The following is a 17,921-nucleotide window of genomic DNA, read 5'->3' as shown; positions in this document are numbered from 1 at the left end:
GAAGCTGGACAGATAGTATTTCTCTCTCTCTCTCTCCCTCCCAGAGATGTCGCTTGATGTGGCTTCATTTGCCAGAGGCAAGTGGAGAAATAAAACAGCCCTTGATCATTAAAGGTTCTGTACGGTTAGTTATTAATAAGTCTGGGATCTGGCTTCTCCCAAAACAGCCAGAGCCTGGCAGGCAGGCTAGCTCTGAAAAGCTATTTCTGGCAGAGACGAGGATAGAGACATGAAACATCTATCCAGTGGAGCTTGGGGTCTTTTTATTTACAGGCCCCCAAAGCACTGTGGGTCTGAAACAAAAAGTTATGCGAGTCCTTTTTTTTTTTTTTTTTCAGCCAGGAGTTTGGACCAGGCATGAAATCCAGCAGGTTCTGACAGGTTCTGAAGAACCGGTAGCGGAAATTTTGAGCAGTTCGGAGAACTGGCAAATGCCACCTCTGGCTGGACCCCGAGTGGAGTGGGAATGGAGATTTTGCAGTATCCTTCCCCTGGAGTGGGGTGGTAATGGAGATTTCGCAGTATCCTTCTCCTATCATGCCCACCAAACCACGCCCACCAAGTCACGCCCACAGAACAGGTAATAAAAAAATTTGGATTTCACCACTGGTTTGGATTCATACTTTTGTTGGGCCCTGCGGGAGGGGTGGCCATGCGATGTGAACCGTGTTGGAAATACAGGTTAATCCTTGATTTACCACCACAATTGTGCCCCCTAATTGTTGTTGCTAAGTGGGTTTTGCCCCATTTTGTGACTTTTCTTGCCATGGTTGTGTCAGTGAATCGCCGAAGTTCTTAAGTTAAGAACATGGTTGTTAAGTGAATCTGGCTTCAGGGGGCACCAGGCTCATTTCTGTTCCTGTGGTCAAAGGAGCCAGCGTTCTCCGAAGACAATTTCTGTGGTCATGTGGCCAGCGTGGCTATACTGTAGTCTTAATCTGATCACTGTAATCTTCTCACTGAAAGTGGTACCTATTTATCTACTTGCATTTGCAATGCTTTCAAACTGCTAGGTGGGCAGGAGTAAGGAACGGGAGCTCACCCGTTGTATGGCGCTTGGGTCTTGAGCCCAGGCTGTCAGTCTTGTTCTGACCTAGGCTCCCTTAAAAAGCATGAAGCAGAGTCTTGGTCCCAGCAAAACCCCTTTTATTTACATGACGGTGAATTCCTTTCATTCACAGTCAGCAAGGCTTGGCAGTCTTTCAGAGGAATATTTATCAACACAAACCTTATCTTGCTTGGAAACCTGCCAGATACCTAGTTTCCAAACGCAGAGTAAGGCAAAATTTGGCATAGATTCTGTTAGAGTCAGGAACAGAACTTTCCACTCTTGAAAACAAACAAACAAACAAACAAACAAATTGTTTCCTGCAAAAGCCCACTCCCCGTTCACTCCTCTTTTGTTTCCTATGGGAGGGGCCAATCACCTCCAAGATGTGGCTTTACTCCCAAATTTACCCTGCTTTCTTAGTTGCTCTTGTCTTTTGGCAGCTCTGCGCATGCACACACTGGGAACAGGCTCCAGCTGTTCCTCTGCCTCACTGCTGTCTATATCCCTCTCTGCCTCCGACGCAGAGCCCTCATCCGAATTTTCCCCAGCCCCCAGGACCGGCCCATGTTCCTCCCCAACCTCCTCACTGTCTGACTCTGACCCCAGTGGGCCACAACAAATCTTTAATCGCTGAGCCATCGTAGCCTTTTAAAGGAAACTACTCAGGAGTATTCTATGTGGCATTCTGGGGGCCTGGCAATGTCAGGACAGGTAACTAAGCCAGAGTTGCGTGTGTAAAAGCAATACCGATCTGTGCTAGGAGCAACTGCTGACAAACAAGAGGTGCGGGTGTCAACTCACCTCTTGACAGAAAGAGACAATGTTCTCCCAAAGGGCTTTGGCCTCGCCCTCGTCCGTCTGCCGCCGCTTCTCCACGTGCATGCTCTCGCGCCGCCGTAGCGGCTTGATGCCCCTGCGCTGCGCCATGTAGACTTGAGGAGTGTGGCAGGCGAGGCAGTGCTTGGCCTTCAGCTCGTTGAGTAGTGTGCAAGCAGGGCACGCCCACTGGCTGGCTCGCTCAGGGGTGACTGGGGGTTGCAAGGGGAAGAGGCGGGCTACTTTGCGGGCGGAAGGAGCTCGGGTGCCACAAGCTGTACACCTGCCTTTGTCCGAGCCACATTCGGGGCACTTGGGAGCCAGGTCTGGTTGCAAGCTATGTTCCTGGAAGCCGTGAAGTTTGGAGGAGCCGCAGGCTTTGCACTTCTGGGAAGCGGTGGGGTTCTTCAAGGTACACTTGGAACAGGACCAGGTGGTGAAGTCGGGGCTGGAGGGTCCACAAGGTGTAAAACGAACGGAGTCCCCCGTCAGGTCGATAGTGTCACTGCCCTTCTGGCTGCTGCAAGCCTCGCAGGCCTCACTCCCCGAGGTGTTGAGCAGGGAACAGGTGCTGCATTGCCAGGGCGGCACGCTGACGTCCATCTCTTCCTCCAGCACGCTTAGCCGCTTGGTCGCTATCATTTCCTGGAAGCGAATGGCCTTCTGCACGGGGGTTGGCGGAGAAGCCGGTTGGGCAGCTTCAGGAGCCGGGGGCTGGAGTTGGGGGGGCACCTCTCGGCGGCTACGAGGAACGGGGTTGTTCTGGAGACCTGGGGAGAAAAGGCTGAAGGCTGGCATCTTCTGGCTCTCTTCCTCCACAAGGGTGGTGCCTTGATTGACGGCTGGGTGGCCCTCCGGGGTCTCGGTGGCGGGAGCTATCTGGAAACCAGCGGGAGTGATGATTTCAGGGACCACCAGCGCCTCTGGAGGGATCTTGGGCAGGGAGAGCTTGCGGGGGCCCCCGCAGGCCGAGCAGGAATTCGCGACGGGGGTGTTGTGGAGGGTGCAACGTTGGCAAGCCCAGCCCTCCTCCAGCTCTGCCTCTTCGGGGCTCTTCCCCCCCGAATCCTCAACGGGGCTCTCCATCTGGGGCGTCTCCTCCTTGCTACTGGCTTTGGGTTCTACTAGGACGGTGGGCTTTGGCAGGACCCCATTGAGGATTGGCAGAGGGGAGCCCCCCGGGCCGGGTTCGGGGGTAAAGCCGCACACCTCGCAGGCCTCTTTGCCCACAAAGTTCCGGAAGGTGCATCGGGCGCAGGCCCACTTCTGCTCTTCCACGCTCAGGCGCAAGATGTGATTGAGGTCGGGCTTCTGGCGGGGGGCCTCGCAGATGGAGCATTGGCGCTGTCCGACGGGGTTCAGGAAAGTACAGCGGGTGCAGGACCATTCCCGCACAGTGGCCATAGAACCAGAAGAGTGGGTGTGGCTGAAAGAGAAGAAGGAGGGAGAGGGTCGTTAAGAGGACACAGCGAAAAGGATCCCACAAAGGAGGAGAGACGCATCCTAATCATCACAATTGACTTCAAAGGTGGGGTACCAGCAGGGGTGAAATCCAAAAATTTTTCCCTACTGGTTCTGTGGGTGCAGATTGGTGGACGTGGCAGGGGAAGGATATTGCAAAATCTCCATTCCCACCCCACTCCAGGGGAAGGATATTGCAAAACCTCCATTCCCTCCCCTCCTGGAGGAAGAATATTGCAAAATCTTCATTCCCACCCCACTCTGGGGCCAGCCAGAGGTGGTATTTGCCAGTTCTCCTAACTACTCAAAATTTCCGCTACCGGTTCTCTAGAACCTGTTAGAAACTGCTGGATTTCACTACTGGGTACCAATGACCCTAAAGATAGTTCTGGACTCCCAGCAACTCCAGCCAGTTAGCAATGAGGGGGTGAAAGTTAAGTGGCATTTCACCGCTATCTCCCAGTTTCCCCAATCCAATTTACAGGTTGAGATCTACAGAGGAGAATATTTGTAGCTCAGGGTTGACATGAGGGGGTCCTTGGTGCTTTCTGAATTGGGTGCTTTTCTTGCAAACATTTCATTACCCAACGAGGTAACATCATCAGTGCTCTGGTGATGTTACCTCGTTGGGTAACGACAATGTCTGCAAGTAAACCACCCAGCTCAGAGAGCACCAAGGACCCCCGTAAGACGAGATCTAGCAAAGCTGACTTTTGATGGTGACATTTCTGGAAACATCCACACATCAAAGATCCTCCTGCCTGCAAAACTTTCTTAGAGTAACCCCGCGCAATCCTCCACACAGCAGTTATTGAACGCCATACAAATGTCTGCTGTAGTTCATGCACATCCTTCAAGTAAACCTTTTAAAGCACACCAGTTATTCTTCTGAAGAAAGAACCAAACTGAGATAACAGGCAGCCACTAGCAACTTTGGGAAGGAAGGAAATTTCTGATAAGCCCCCCCCATGCCCCAGCACCTTAGCAGCTCTGTAGCCACTGTCTATCCCACCTTGAAGAGAGAGTAAAGCCTCTCTCTATCCCGAGAACCAGTGGTGAAATCCAATTTTTTTTTTTTTACTTCTGTGGGCGTGGCTTGGTGGGCATGGCAGGGGAAGGATACTGCAAAATTTCCATTCCCACCCCACTCCAGGGGAAGGATACTGCAAAATCCCCATTCCCTCCCCACTCCTGGGGGAAGGATATTGCAAAATCTCCATTCCCACCCCACCCTTCATTCCCTCCTGCCAGCCAGAGGTGGGTATTTGCTGGTTCTCCAAACTACTCAAAATTTCCACCACCGGTTGTTTTTGGGGGCAAGAGGCTGACTCTGTAAACCTTTTAGAGAGGGCTGTAAAGCACTGTAAAGCGGTATATAAGTCTAAGTGCTATTGCATTCCATTCCATTCCAATTTTCTATTCTATTAAGCCTCCAAAAGGCAAATTATTTCTGCCTAGGTGATGACACGCTTCTTTGCAACGAAGGCTGTAATCTAGCTGAGCTATTATTCTGGAAGTCTTCTGCTACGTTAAGTCTATTTCAGAATAGGGATCTGGAGAGTTGGACTCATGGGGAATGTGGGCAGGTGAGGGCTAAGGTGATCCCACCTGTCAGCGCATGCGGGAAAGTGGGAGCTGAACTCAGAAGCAGGTTTGCGGCCCATGAATGCGAGACCAACACACGAGCCTTTGCAAACCAGCGTGCTGCACGGAACGCATTTGGAGAATCGCTGATTTAACTATTTTAAGATTAAATTTTCCCTGGACATTTCCAAACGGCGTTTATAAAATGTGTGTACGATCGCCAAATGCATTGATTTTTTTTTTAAAGGAAAATTACCTAGCAGATTAAGCCACCATAAAAGCAAGAAATGACACCTAATTTCCATTTGCGCTCCCAATGAAAGATGGCAACCTATAAAACTCTACAGTTATTTCTTTCTGCGTGCTTGCAGAGGAGAGAGAAATAATAATAATAATAATTTTTTTAAAAATGTGCAGAAAAGAAGGAAACGCCACCATCACCTGCCATCCCAGCAATTTGAGAAAATAAGGGAGGGGTTGCAATTAACTGTTCTGGGCATTTTATGGCACTTCCGGCCACATCCTGCATGTGAGGTCATGCACTGGACAGGGATTATTGAGAAGGTGACTGCTTCCCCCACCCCCCACCCCCCAATTTATTTATGTCTGTCTGTGCTTGCCTACAGACAGGCATTGGTCCTATTATTTTGACCCTCCACAACAGTCTCAGTTTTTCATGTGGCCCCTTTGGGAAAATTAATAGCCCACTCTTGGGCTAATGGCTTGATTTTCCTAGGCAGATTTAACCCAGGGACTGTCAATTGCTGAGCTGTATTCTACGCAGTGGCTTCAGTGGCTAAGACGCTGCGCTTGTCGATTGAAAGGTCGGCAATTCATCGGTTCAAATCCCTAGTGCCGCGTAGCGGGGTGAGCTCCCGTTACCTGTCCCAGCTTCTGCCAACCTATTGGATGGATAATTTAAGTGTCAGCAGGCAACAGCCTCTGACTAGCCCCCTTTGGGCTTAGAGCTAAATAGCCCTACGTTTGTGTCATATGGGGATGGGGTGGCTCAGTGGCTAAGATGCTGAGCTTGTCGATCGAAAGGTCGGCAGTTCACCGGTTCAAATCCCTAGTGCTGCGTAATGGGGTGAGCTGCTCCCGTGACTTGTCCCAGCTTCTGCCAACCTAGTAGCTCGAAAGCAAGTAAAAAATGCAAGTAGAAAAATAGGGACCACCTTTGGTGGGAAGGGAACAGTGTTCCGTGCGCCTTTGGCGTTGAGTCATGCCGGCCACATGACCACGGAGACGTCTTCGGACAGCGCTGGCTCTTTGGCTTTGAAATGGAGATGAGCACCGCCCCCTAGAGTCGGGAATGACTGGCACATATATGCAAGGGGAACGTTTATCTTTACCTTATTCTACATGCACACGAGAACACCAGACCAAATTATTTTCTCTAGCAGAGCACAGAAAGGTAGGAGACCGACTTTTTCAATACCACAAGAGCAATCCACACAACTCAAGTGTCTATGGAAATCCATCCATCATCCAGGTCATGGTATGTCCCAAAGATGCTTTTCGCAAAGACAACTGGATTTTCTTGGTTTTTGTTTTTGTTTTTTCGTTGAAAACGTTTCGCTTCTGAAGACATTTCTCAACTAGCAGCACCATCAATGCTCTGATGATGTTAATGAAACATCTGCAAATAAACCACCGAGCTCAGAGAGCACACCACGGAATTCACAAGATGAGATCTAGCAAAGCTGGACACGCAGCTGAACTAGGGAAGATGGATGTAGGATCCATCTGAAGAACTGAAGAAGCTTCTAAGGCAGGGGTCAGCCACATGTGGCTCTTTCATCTTTCTGCTGTGGCTCCCTGTGGCTGGTCGGCTCCACAATTGATAGGGCTTTCAGTTAGGACAGGTAGAGGAAAAAGGACGCCGCACTAGGAGAAGGCTCTATGGTGGGGGAACTGGACTTCCAGTTGGCAGAGGAAAAAGGACGCCGTGCTAGGAGGAGTCTCTATGGTGGAGGAACTGGACTTCCAGTTGGGTCCAGAATTGAATGGGGGGTTTCCGGTTAGGACCTTTGTGGCTCTTTGGGTGTTTATGGTTGCCGACCCCTGTTCTAAGATGAGAAGTGAAATGTTTTCAAAGAAAAAAAGAGAAGAAAGTCCAGTTGCTTTTTGGAAAAGCATCTTTGGGACACCCAGCTCAGTACTGCAAACACTGCTGGGCACTGCCAGCAGTGCCTAAAGCGCCAAGTGCCCTAAACAGCGACGACTTCACACTGTTCCTGCTGATGTCTGACAACTTTCAAGTTTAGAATAAACTTCAGGATCAAGAACTGTGTAGATAGGGATGCACGAAGTGAGTCTCTTCCCTCCTCCTCAAAGATGTTGTTGAACTGCAACTCTCAACATTCTGTGCCACTGGCTATATTGGTAAGAACTACAAGGAATTGCAGTTCCACAACTTCTGGAAAGCTGTACGTTTCTACTCATGCTTCAGGATGAGGAGGCAAGAATCTTAATTTGATTTGTTTGTGGGGGAGCTGAGGTAAAGTGGTAGGAAAATCCTTTCCTGCTCAAAAAAAAAATAAAAGGCAGGGGAGGTAGGGGAAGAACTGATGTAACCATGCCCGCTGGCTTTTTGGTGTCAACCTTCACCCCCAATTCCCTTCTCTCCATCCTTCTTCCTGCCATTTTTAAAAATGTTTATTTATTTCTATGTATTCCACTTTATTATTTCTATAAATAACTCAATGTGGCACACTTTCCATCTCCTATTTTCTCAACAACAACCCTGCGAGGTGAGTGGGGAGGGAGGGGGAGAGAGAGAGAGAAGAGAAAGAGAGAGGAGAGAGAGAAGAGAGAGAAAGAGAGAGGAGAGAAAGAGAGAGAGGAGAGAGAGAGGGAGAGAGGGAGAAAGAGAGAGAGAGAGAGAAGAGAGAGAGAAGAGAGAGAAAGAGAGAGAAGAGAGAAAGAGAGGGAAGAGATAGAAAGAGAGAAGAGAGAGAGAGAGGGAGGGAGGGAGAGAGAGATTGGCATAAAGTCACTCAACAGACTTTCATGTCTAAGGCGGGACTACAACAGTCACAGTGATGATTGGTCCAAAGTTATCCAACCAACTTTCATATCTAAAGTGGGACTAGAACTCCCAGTCTCCTGGTGGTTGGCCCAAAGTCACCCAGCTGGTTTTCATGCTTAAGGCAGGACTAGAAATTCACTACCTCCTGATTTCTAAGCCTGGTGCCTTCACCATTAGACCAAACTGGCTTCTTTTTCCTCATCTTCCCCCTTTACTGTTTTCTAAAGAACCTCTTTCTTCTCTCTACCTTCTCATCTCCAGTTGCTCAATTGCTTTCAAACCCCAAGGTGCTGCTGGCCTAGTTACAAGATCTTGCTGCCTGCCACACGCAACCTTGTCTGACTACATCAGAGAAGGAATGGGAAGGGAGAAATCTCCTGGCCACCCACAATCCATACTCCACTCTTCCACTTAGTCCTGGTAGAAGGTCTTCTTCTACCAGGAGCTCGGTGAAACTACCGTCACCAGAAGGGTCAAACAACCCAAGATGTCCCGCAGGCAAGCTAGCCGTTATAAAGGCCAGATTATAGGCCTTACTGAAGCAGTATCTGCTGAGACCTTCCTGCTGGCAGTCAGCAATTTCCCTGCTTCTCTTTATCTGATCAACCTGCCTTGATGATGCCAATCGTAATTAGCAAGAGAAGACAGACATCAAACAACCCGCTGATGAAAGCTTAACATTCGGCACCATTAGCTTTTAAACGGACAAAGAGGACGGGAGACTGTTCTCAAAACTGGCAATGGGATGGGCTCCAAATTAGGCAGGCCAAGCACTCCTCAGCCTCACGGCATCTCTGATGTTTATCCCAGGTCCTGGTTATCATGGATGTTTCATTACACATTACCCTTATTAAAGGGTTTTCCAAAATGTGATCATGGATATTTGGAGAGCTGGGGCATCATGGTCAAGAGAGGAAACTACAGATGATCCTAATCTCTAGTTTAACGAGATCCAAGCTGTGCATTCACCGGAGTAACGGATGAAAGAAGGCAAAGGGTGTTGTAAAACTGGAGACCTGATTCACTTAACAACGGCCTTGCTTAGCCAATGGAAATCCTGGTCCTGACTGGGGTTGTTAAGTCGAGGATCACATTTATGTGTTCTGACCTAGGCTTCCCAAGAGCAGGTAGCAGACTCCTTGTCCCGACAAAAAACCCTTTTTTATTAAGTTACTGTGAATTCCTCTCATTCACATCCGGCAAAGTCTTTCAAGGGAGAATTCACAGTCACAGACCTTATCTGGGTTGGACAGCTGCCAGACCAATATCTTCAAAATCTGGCAAGGAGTCACGAACCAATTAAGCGAACTAATTGCCTCCTGCAAACTCCACTTCCCTTTCTCTCCTCTTTTATTCCCTCTGGGAGGGGCCATTCACCGTCCACCTGTGGCCTTACTCCTGAGTCGACCCTTGTTCTTTAGCTGTTCCCTTCATCTGGCAACTCTGCACATGTGCACACTGGGAACAGGCTCCAGCTGTTTGTCTGCCTCACTGATGTCTGACTCTGAAGGCAGCTGATAACTGTCAGACGGCCCTGGCCCCTTCTCTGCCTCCGACACAGAGCCCTCATCAGAGCCTCCCCCAGACTCCAGGACTGGCCCGTGTTCCTCCCCAACCTCCTTGCTGTCCGAGTCTGCTGCCAGATCTGCTGGCCACTGACGGGCCACAACATTATGGGGAAGAGAGAAAAACTGCCACCCTTTTCAAAGTAGGCACAACTGTTGTTCTGTTCTGCATCTTTTATTTCCCTAGTGGCACGAGAGTCTGCCAGCTAAGCTAACTTCCCCAAAAATCAAAGCTACAAATACAAACAGCTTTGCCGTGGTCTTAAGACTAGTAATATCTTCATAAAACAGTCGAAAAGGTGTGTGTGTGACAGTGCCGCACAGTCTTCTTCTGCCAACACTAACATCTCACAGTATAATCCTTTCAGCTAAATGCTGTTGCATGTCGCAGGTTTTTATGTACCAAAGGCAATTAAACATAAACATCACTTAGGAAAAATGATGAGATTCTGTCAAGAGGGGAATGTAATTAGGAAAATATTAGAATGCGCAGAAATGGATAGATTAACGCTCGCTATTAAGGATAAAGAAGAAACTGAATATTTTTTGATATGGGATGTATTTTATCAATGGCTAGACAATAGAAACAGGAAGTTAGAAAGCAGGAGATATAAAAAGAGGAAATGTTAATCTGGAGAGTTGTTAAGGAAGATGATGTTAAGTATTATTGTTATTATATTATTATATTATTATTGTGATGACTACTACAACAAATATGTGGATTATGATTATTCAAAAAGAACTGTACCCAGATCCTTCCATCCTTCCGAGGTTGGTAAAATGAGGACCCAGATTGTTGGGGGCAATAGGCTGACTCTGTAAATTGCTTAGAGAGGGCTGTAAGGCACTATGAAGCGGTACATAAGTCTAAGTGCTATTGCCCTTCCTTCCTTCCTTCCTTCCTTTCTTCCTTCCTTCCTTCCATGGTGCGCAGTGGTTAGAATGCAGTATTGCAGGCTAATTCTGCTGACTGCCAGCAGTTCGATCCTGATTGGCTCAAGGTTGACTCAGCCTTCCATCCTTCCAAGGTGGGTAAAATGAGGACCCACATTGTTGGGGGGCAATAGGCTGACTCTGTAAACCGCTTAGAGTGGGCTGTAAAGCACTATGAAGTGGTATATAAGTCTAAGTGCTATTGCCCTTCCTTCCTTCCTTCCATCCATCCATCCATGGTGCAGTGGTTAGAATGCAGTATTGCAAACTAATTCTTTTTTTTTTTTAATAGTCTTTATTTACATTTTCCTTTAAAAACAAACAAAAAAATAACAATACACCGTATAAATAATGTACAACACAGAGAACATTACAAATAACACACAAGTGATAGGTACAGATGGTACCTTCATATCTGAGTATTCAATATAATATTACATTCCAGGGGAGATAGAGCAACTCATCTCTCTTAATATATCAATTAGGTCTAACCGACCTCACTTAATATAGTTTCAGTATTGCAGACTAATTCTGCCGACTGCCAGCATTTCAATCCTGACTGCCTCAAGGTGGATTCAATCCTTCCATCCTTCCGAGATTGGTAAAATGGGGACCCAGATAGTTGGGGGGGGGCATAGGCTGACTCTGTAAACCGCTTAGAGAGGGCTGTAAAAGCGCTATGAAGCGGTATATAAGTCCAAGTGCTATTGCTAAGTGTCTTCCGCAACTGACTGGCAAATTAGAACATCTACTGCCCAGTTCACGCTTTCCTTTGGATTCCCAACTTGCACCGTTCACAAAAATAGACCATTCGCACAAGCAATCGTTTCCCAGTACAAATCAGCTCCCGACGTATTGTCAGTAACGATTACTCAGTACATGAGCAAAGAACATACCAGGTTGTCTCCAAAGCTTCCGGGAGTCCCACTGATAATTCCAACGGCTTTCCTGGAGTTCAGCTTTGCTAAAATTCACAGCCAAAATCTCCAACATCACACTCTTTTCAAGAACAGGGCAGTAGAAACTTGAAAAGAGGACAATTCACAGCCGGTCTACATCCATCCCATCTGAGGGTCAGGGATTTCTGAATGAAAGCTTTTCCTACGTCTGTCTCATTTTAGACACTCAACGTTTCCTTCCTGTAGCCACCCTATTACGCTTTCTTGCGCAGGAATTTAGAAAACCAGAGTCTAAAAATATTCAGCACCACCAAAAGTGCAGAGTTTAGTTAGTTGGGCACGGCTGACGGTGGAATCGTTTTCAAGAATCTGAGGAGCTTCCAAATTCTCCCTCCTTTGTCCAAAGTGTTTTGTCCACTCTTCTGTCTTTCTTTTAAAGTTTTTATTTTTATTTCTCATAAACACATTTACATGTACGGTCATTTATCCATCATTTTTCATTCATCTTATCTTTTAACTATCATTTTTAATTTTTACTTTTTCGGGGGCTGCTCTTTTACCATTTACCCTTACCCCAACCTTTCTTCTTCTCCTCCCCTTCTCCTCCTTCCTCTTTCTCCTCCCACTTTCTTCGTTCTTCCTCTCCTTCTCTTTCCTACTTCCCCTTCCCCCACTCCTCTCTTCTTCCCCCCCTTCTAACCTTCTCTTCTACTCCTCTTTCCCCTCTCTTTTCTTCCTCTCCTTTTCCCTTTCTTCTTTCTCTCCCTCTTCTCTCCTCTCTTATTTATTTATTGTTTATTTATTGGTTCGATTTATATGCCGTCCTTCTCTGGAGACTCAGGGCGGCTTACAACGCATTAAGCGATAGCCTTCATACTTTTGTATATACCTGCTTAGTAGGGCTTTCGCCCCCCCCAAGCGGTGTTCTTTTTATACAAAGTCAGCTTATTGCCCCCACAATCCAGGTCCTCATTTTACCTACCTTGGAAGGATGGAAGGCTGAGTCAACCTTGAGCCTGGTGAGAGTTGAACTCGCAGTAATTGCAGGCAGCTGGCCGCTAAGTGCTACTTAACAGCACTTTAGTCCACTGCGCCACCAAGGCTCTTCTCCCTTCCTCTCTCTCTCTCTACTCCTTCCCCTCTCTCTTGTTGTTTCTCTTTTCAGTTCAATCTAGAATGGTATTCAAGCAGCTCCAATTTTCTATTTATCTTTATTCTCATTTCAATTTCTTATTTGATTAATATTTATTTTTATTTCATCATTTGTGTACATTTTTATAATAATCTCACTTTTTCCCTTTTGCCCCATCTCCCCTTTCTCCTGTTACTAGGTGTCATCTGGGATTCTATTTTTCTAATTGTTTTCTCCCATCTGTTCTCTATCTATTTTATCCCTATACCCTTATTCATATTTCCTTTCTAACCAATCGTAAAATTTATCCCAGGTCCTGAAATACATCGATTCCTCTTTATCTCTTATTCTCAATGTTAATCTATTCATTTCTGCACATTCTATGTCCACTTTTCTTTTCGTAAAATAAGTTCTGCTTTTCTGAAAATTCCTTAGCGTGGTTCCCTCACACTGTGAATGTCAATCATACAATCTTTAATTGTACAGAATTCAATCCCCCCCCCCTTTCCACCAAATTCTGGGAGAGGAACTAAACTTAAACTCAGTGCCAAAACAACAACAATTACTACTTCTTAATGAAGGAAAAGAGACAGCGAGGGAGGCACAGACAATTCAAACCTTCTTCTGCCCGGTTTCTGCAGCTTCGCTTTGCATAAATCTGAGATAAATCTAAACCACGGTGAATCACCCGAGCTAAACAAACTCACATGTTCAGGGGACAGCATGCTAGAGAGGCTGGGGAGGAATAAAAAGGGAATGAATCAGCTTGCCAGTGCCAAGAGAAGGGCCTGCAGTCTTATTAACCCTTGCTCTCCTTTCCCAAATGCTGCCATTGCTAAAAGAAATAAAAATAAATAAACCCAGGGAAAGATGTTTTAGTTGGTATTCAAACCGAGGTTCTACCTCGTTGCTTCAAAGAAACCAAGAATCAAAACCAAGATTCTGAGGAAAACGATAAAATTAGGATTTCCAGTTTGCTTGGCATGCTGAATTCAGCTTTTCCTGGACTGCTGAACAGCTGCCATGGTTGGGGAAAGTTAAGCGGAAGGCCCAGCTGTGAAAAATATGAGTCAGTTATTGAAAAACCATGACACTGAAAAAACAAGGCTATCATTTGGGCTGGTAGGCATCTACTCCCCCATAATGTGCCACGGTATTGTAATCTCTGAAACTAGGAGATCTGGAGATCTTTAGTGGTTATCTTGGGATGCGGTGGCTCAGTGGCTAAGATGCTGAGCTTGTCGATCGAAAGGTCGGCAGTTCAGTGGTTCGAATCCCTAGTGCTGCGTAACGGGGTGAGCTCCCGTTCCTTGTCCCAGCTTCTGCCAACCTAGCAGTTTGAAAGCAAGTAAAAAATGCAAATAGAAAAATAGGAACCATCTTTGGTGGGAAGGGAACAGCGTTCCGTGCGCCTTTGGCGTTGAGTCATGCCGGCCACGTGACCACGGAGACGTCTTCGGACAGCACTGGCTCTTCGGCTTTGAAACGGAGATGAGCACTGCCCCCTAGAGTCGGGAACGACTAGCACAAATGTGCGAGGGGAATGTTTACCTTACTATGTTGGAGCTGGACCAGGAAGACCTGAAGTCCATACCCAGCAAACTGTCTGGCAGGATCTGGGCCAACCCCATTTTTCCCCACTTTACTTCAAAAGACTGTGGTGGGGAAAATAAAAACTGGGAAGGAGTGTTATGTGTAATATTAATCAATATTTGAGGGGCCGCCACAAAGAAAGGGGAGTCAAGCTATTCTCCAAAGCACCAGAAGGCAAGACAAGAAGTGATGGATGGAAACTAATCAAGGAGAGGAGCAACCTGGAATGAAGGAGAAATTTCCTAACGGCGAGAACAATTAAACCAGTGGAAGAGGCTCGCCTTCCGAAGTTATGGGTGCTCCAACACCGGAGGTTTTTAAGAAGAGATTGGACAGCCACGTGGAAAGATATGGGGTCCCCTGCTTGAGTAGGGGGTTGGACTAGAAGACCTCCAAGGTCCCTTCTACTCTGTTATTCTATTATTCTGGGTCCACCTATTTTCCAAAGCACTAAGGAAGGCAAGACAAGAAAGGATGGATGGAAACTAATCACGGAGAGAAGCAACCTGGAATTAAGGAGAAACTTCCTAACACAGTGAAATCAATTAACCAATGGAAGGGATTGCTTTTAGGAAGGAAGGAAGGAAGGAAGGAAGGAAGGAAGGAAGGAAGGAAGGAAGGAAGGAAGGAAGGGAGGAAGGAAGATTTTTAAGAAGAGATTGGACAACCATTTGTCTGAAATGGTATGTGGTTTCCTGTTTGAGCAGGGGATTGGATTAGGTGATCGCCAAGGTCTTGCAAAACAGTGGAATACACATTCAATCCAGGGATGGGTTCTAAAAACTTTTACTACCGGTTCTGTGGGCGTGGTTTGATGGTCATGTGACAATTCTTTAGGATTTAGCAGAGGTACTGGTCTACCAGGCTTTTAACTGCTTGAAGAGCTGTACCGGTCTACCCATTTGTTTTTGGAGGCTCCGGTCTACCCATTTGTTTTTGGAGGCTCCGGTCTACCCATTTGTTTTTGGAGGCTCCGGTCTACTCATTTATTTTTGGAGGCACCGGTCTACCCATTTGTTTTTGGAGGCTCCGGTCTACTCATTTATTTTTGGAGGCTCCGGTCTACTCATTTGTTTTTGGAGGCTCCGGTCTACTCATTTGTTTTTGGAGGCTCCGGTCTACTCATTTGTTTTTGGAGGCACCGGTCTACCCATTTGTTTTTGGAGGCTCCAGTCTACTCATTTATTTTTGGAGGCACCGGTCTACCCATTTGTTTTTGGAGGCTCCAGTCTACCCATTTGTTTTTGGAGGCACTGGTCTACCACCACACTGCCTTTTAACACTGATCAGCTGTAGGGTGGCCCTTTGAAGCCCCACGGCAAGAGTTTAAACAGTTTTTTTCCTTCTAGCCGATCATCTGGGACTCTGGAGGCAGCAATAGATTGGGGGTTGAGCCAAATAAAAGGTAAGAATAACGTGGGGGGGGAGGCGGGAGGGCCCAGCTCCCAAACAAAGAGAACTGGTTCGGTGATGTAATATCGTCACCGTTACCGGCTCGGCCGAACCGGGCCGAACCGGGAGGAACCCACCATTGATTCAATCTGAATATTCCGCAAAGCGAAAAGCCCATTATTAGCAGGAAACAGGTTGAGAGGTTGTTCTCTCTAATTCCACAGCAAAGAATTTAGGCAAAGAAGATAAACATGGTAGATCTTTGCCAAGTTTCACTCTTTTGGATATGTTTATTTATTTATTATTGCAATTTATATGCCGCCTTTCTCCCTAGGGACTCAAGGCGGCTTACAATATGACAAATTCCAATACAAATCACAATGAAATAAAATTAAAATCAGCAACCCTATTAAAAACAGTTTAAAATTATGACAATGTCTCCCCAAACGGATCAGTTGAGTTGACGAAAGAGCCACGTCTTCAGCTCGCAACGGAAGGAAAGAAGGTCGGGGGCTATCCTGAGCTCGGTGGGCAATCCATTCCAGAGGGTCGGGGCTCCCACAGAGAATGCCCTCCTCCTGGGGGCCGTCAGCCGACATTGTTTGGCCGACGGCACCCTGAGGAGGTCTCACAGAGCGCACAGGACGGTGGGAGAGTGGCTGGAGATGGTCCTGCAAGTATCCCGGGCCTAAGCCATGAAGGGCTTTATAGGTGAGCACCAGCACCTTGAAATGTATCCGGAGCGCCACTGGCAGCCAGCGCAGCTCACGCAGGAGAGGTGTTACACGAGAGGAGTTTTGGATTTGAATGGCAGGGATTAAGGGTTTTATTTTTCATGTTTTGCTTCACCTTCCGTGGTTGTGCCATTTTAAGTATGACTGTGTTTAAGTGTCACATTAACCTGAGTCAGGTTAATGTGAGATAATGGGCGGGCCATAGACATGTGTTAAATAAATAAAGGAGTTCCTAGGAATTTAACAGATTGGCATTCATTTGGCACCCAAGGCTCCCTCGTAAAACATTGCTAGCCATTTACAGTTGCTAGTTTGCATTAATATGACTTGCACACCATTCTCTTTGGCAAGGCAAACATGCCAACAGATTTATTCCTCGTTTATTTTCAGAAAGTTCCTCGGTTGCCAACGTGAAAAATCCTTGACAAACTGTGAAATCTAAAAATTTCCAGACTCTTTTTCTTTTGTGATCTCACACAATATTTGCTTTTTTCGCCAACAGTAAAATAAAAATGAAGGGACTTTAAGGAGAGACAGACACGCACTAACCAAAGTCCATCCCAAATAACTTTTAATTTTGTACATTAGATGTCTACTACAAGGTCTTTCTATCCCATTATAAAAAATTAACAGATGCCCTATTTATTAAGACATAGAACAAATTGGCTTTGCGCGCCAGCCGGATTTTGGAAATCAGAACATAATGCAATGAAAGAAACAAATTAAAAAAAAAACCCACTACAATAAAAGACAGTTCTAAACACTGAAATTATTGCCGTGCAGGAAACATATCCAGGATTTTTTTGGGTACCAGATTTCACTTGGTTTAATTACAGAAAATGTGTTTTTTATTATTATTTTTTTAAAGGAAAAGAGAACGTTGGTGATATTTCCGTATCCCTACATAAGTGGATAGCTGTGTTCCTATCAAACTGGCAACAAGTAGTTTAGTTTAGTTTCCTTTATTGTCATTGCACATGGTACAACGAAATTAAATGCCGTTTTCAGTGTACATTATAACTATAAAAATAAAAACACAAACATACATCCTTTACATTCTATATAATTGAAATTGAAAACCCGATATTGCACTATACCGTAGAATCCAATATGGTTATTGCCCTGGGATAGAAGCTGTTTTTCAGCCTATTTGTCCTTGTTTTTATTATCCTGTACTGTCCGCAGGAGGTTTCAGAATCCACACTCTTTATACTTTACATAAATGACCTTTGCGATCATATCATAAGCAACTGCATTCTCTTCGCTGATGATGTAAAACACCACCGACAATGCTGTTACCCTACAGAGAAACCTTGAGAATGGTCAAACAATTGGCAACTCCAAATCTCAACCAGCAAATCTTCTGTCTTACACATTGGCAAAAAAAAAAAAAAAAAATCAGAACAACAAATACAATCTGGGCGGATACGACCTTGTAGACGATCCTCACTCTGTCAAGGACCTTGGAGTACTCAGCTCAAATGATCTAAGCACCAGAGCTCACTGCAACAACATTGCCAAAAAGGCATTAAGAGTTGTTAACGGCAGTCCTAGAAGAGGGGACACGATGGACGAGAACGTCCTCACACATTGGCGGTGGTGGCACTGGGTGTTAGGCGGTCATGTGCAGGATGGGGCTGGCGGATACGCCGGGTGTAGGTGTGTGTGTGTTACCTTCTTGCTGGGGCGCAGTCGGCAAGGAGACGATGGCAGCCGGTCCCATGATGCCT

At 46.3% G+C, this 17,921-nt stretch overlaps 1 protein-coding gene across 3 annotated transcripts in view; it reads right to left on the bottom strand.

Moving 5' to 3' along the window:
* The window catches only part of CAPN15 (calpain 15), a 111,924-nt gene that overhangs the window by 22,324 nt on the left and 71,679 nt on the right, over positions 1–17,921 (bottom strand). For all 3 annotated transcript variants that reach the window (XM_060692946.2, XM_034430323.3, XM_034430324.3), the window contains exon 2: positions 1,853–3,293. In XM_060692946.2, coding sequence (XP_060548929.1) covers positions 1,853–3,271 — 1,419 coding nt within the window. In that variant the 5' untranslated portion in view covers positions 3,272–3,293. The remainder of the gene's footprint in view (positions 1–1,852; positions 3,294–17,921) is intronic.

Source organism: Pantherophis guttatus, chromosome 14, assembly GCF_059756535.1.
Source record: "Pantherophis guttatus breed Tessera chromosome 14, ASM5975653v1, whole genome shotgun sequence".
Classification (NCBI taxonomy): domain Eukaryota; kingdom Metazoa; phylum Chordata; class Lepidosauria; order Squamata; family Colubridae; genus Pantherophis; species Pantherophis guttatus.
Note: the sequence above shows the minus strand (reverse complement) of the source record. Positions and strands in the feature narration are given on the sequence as shown.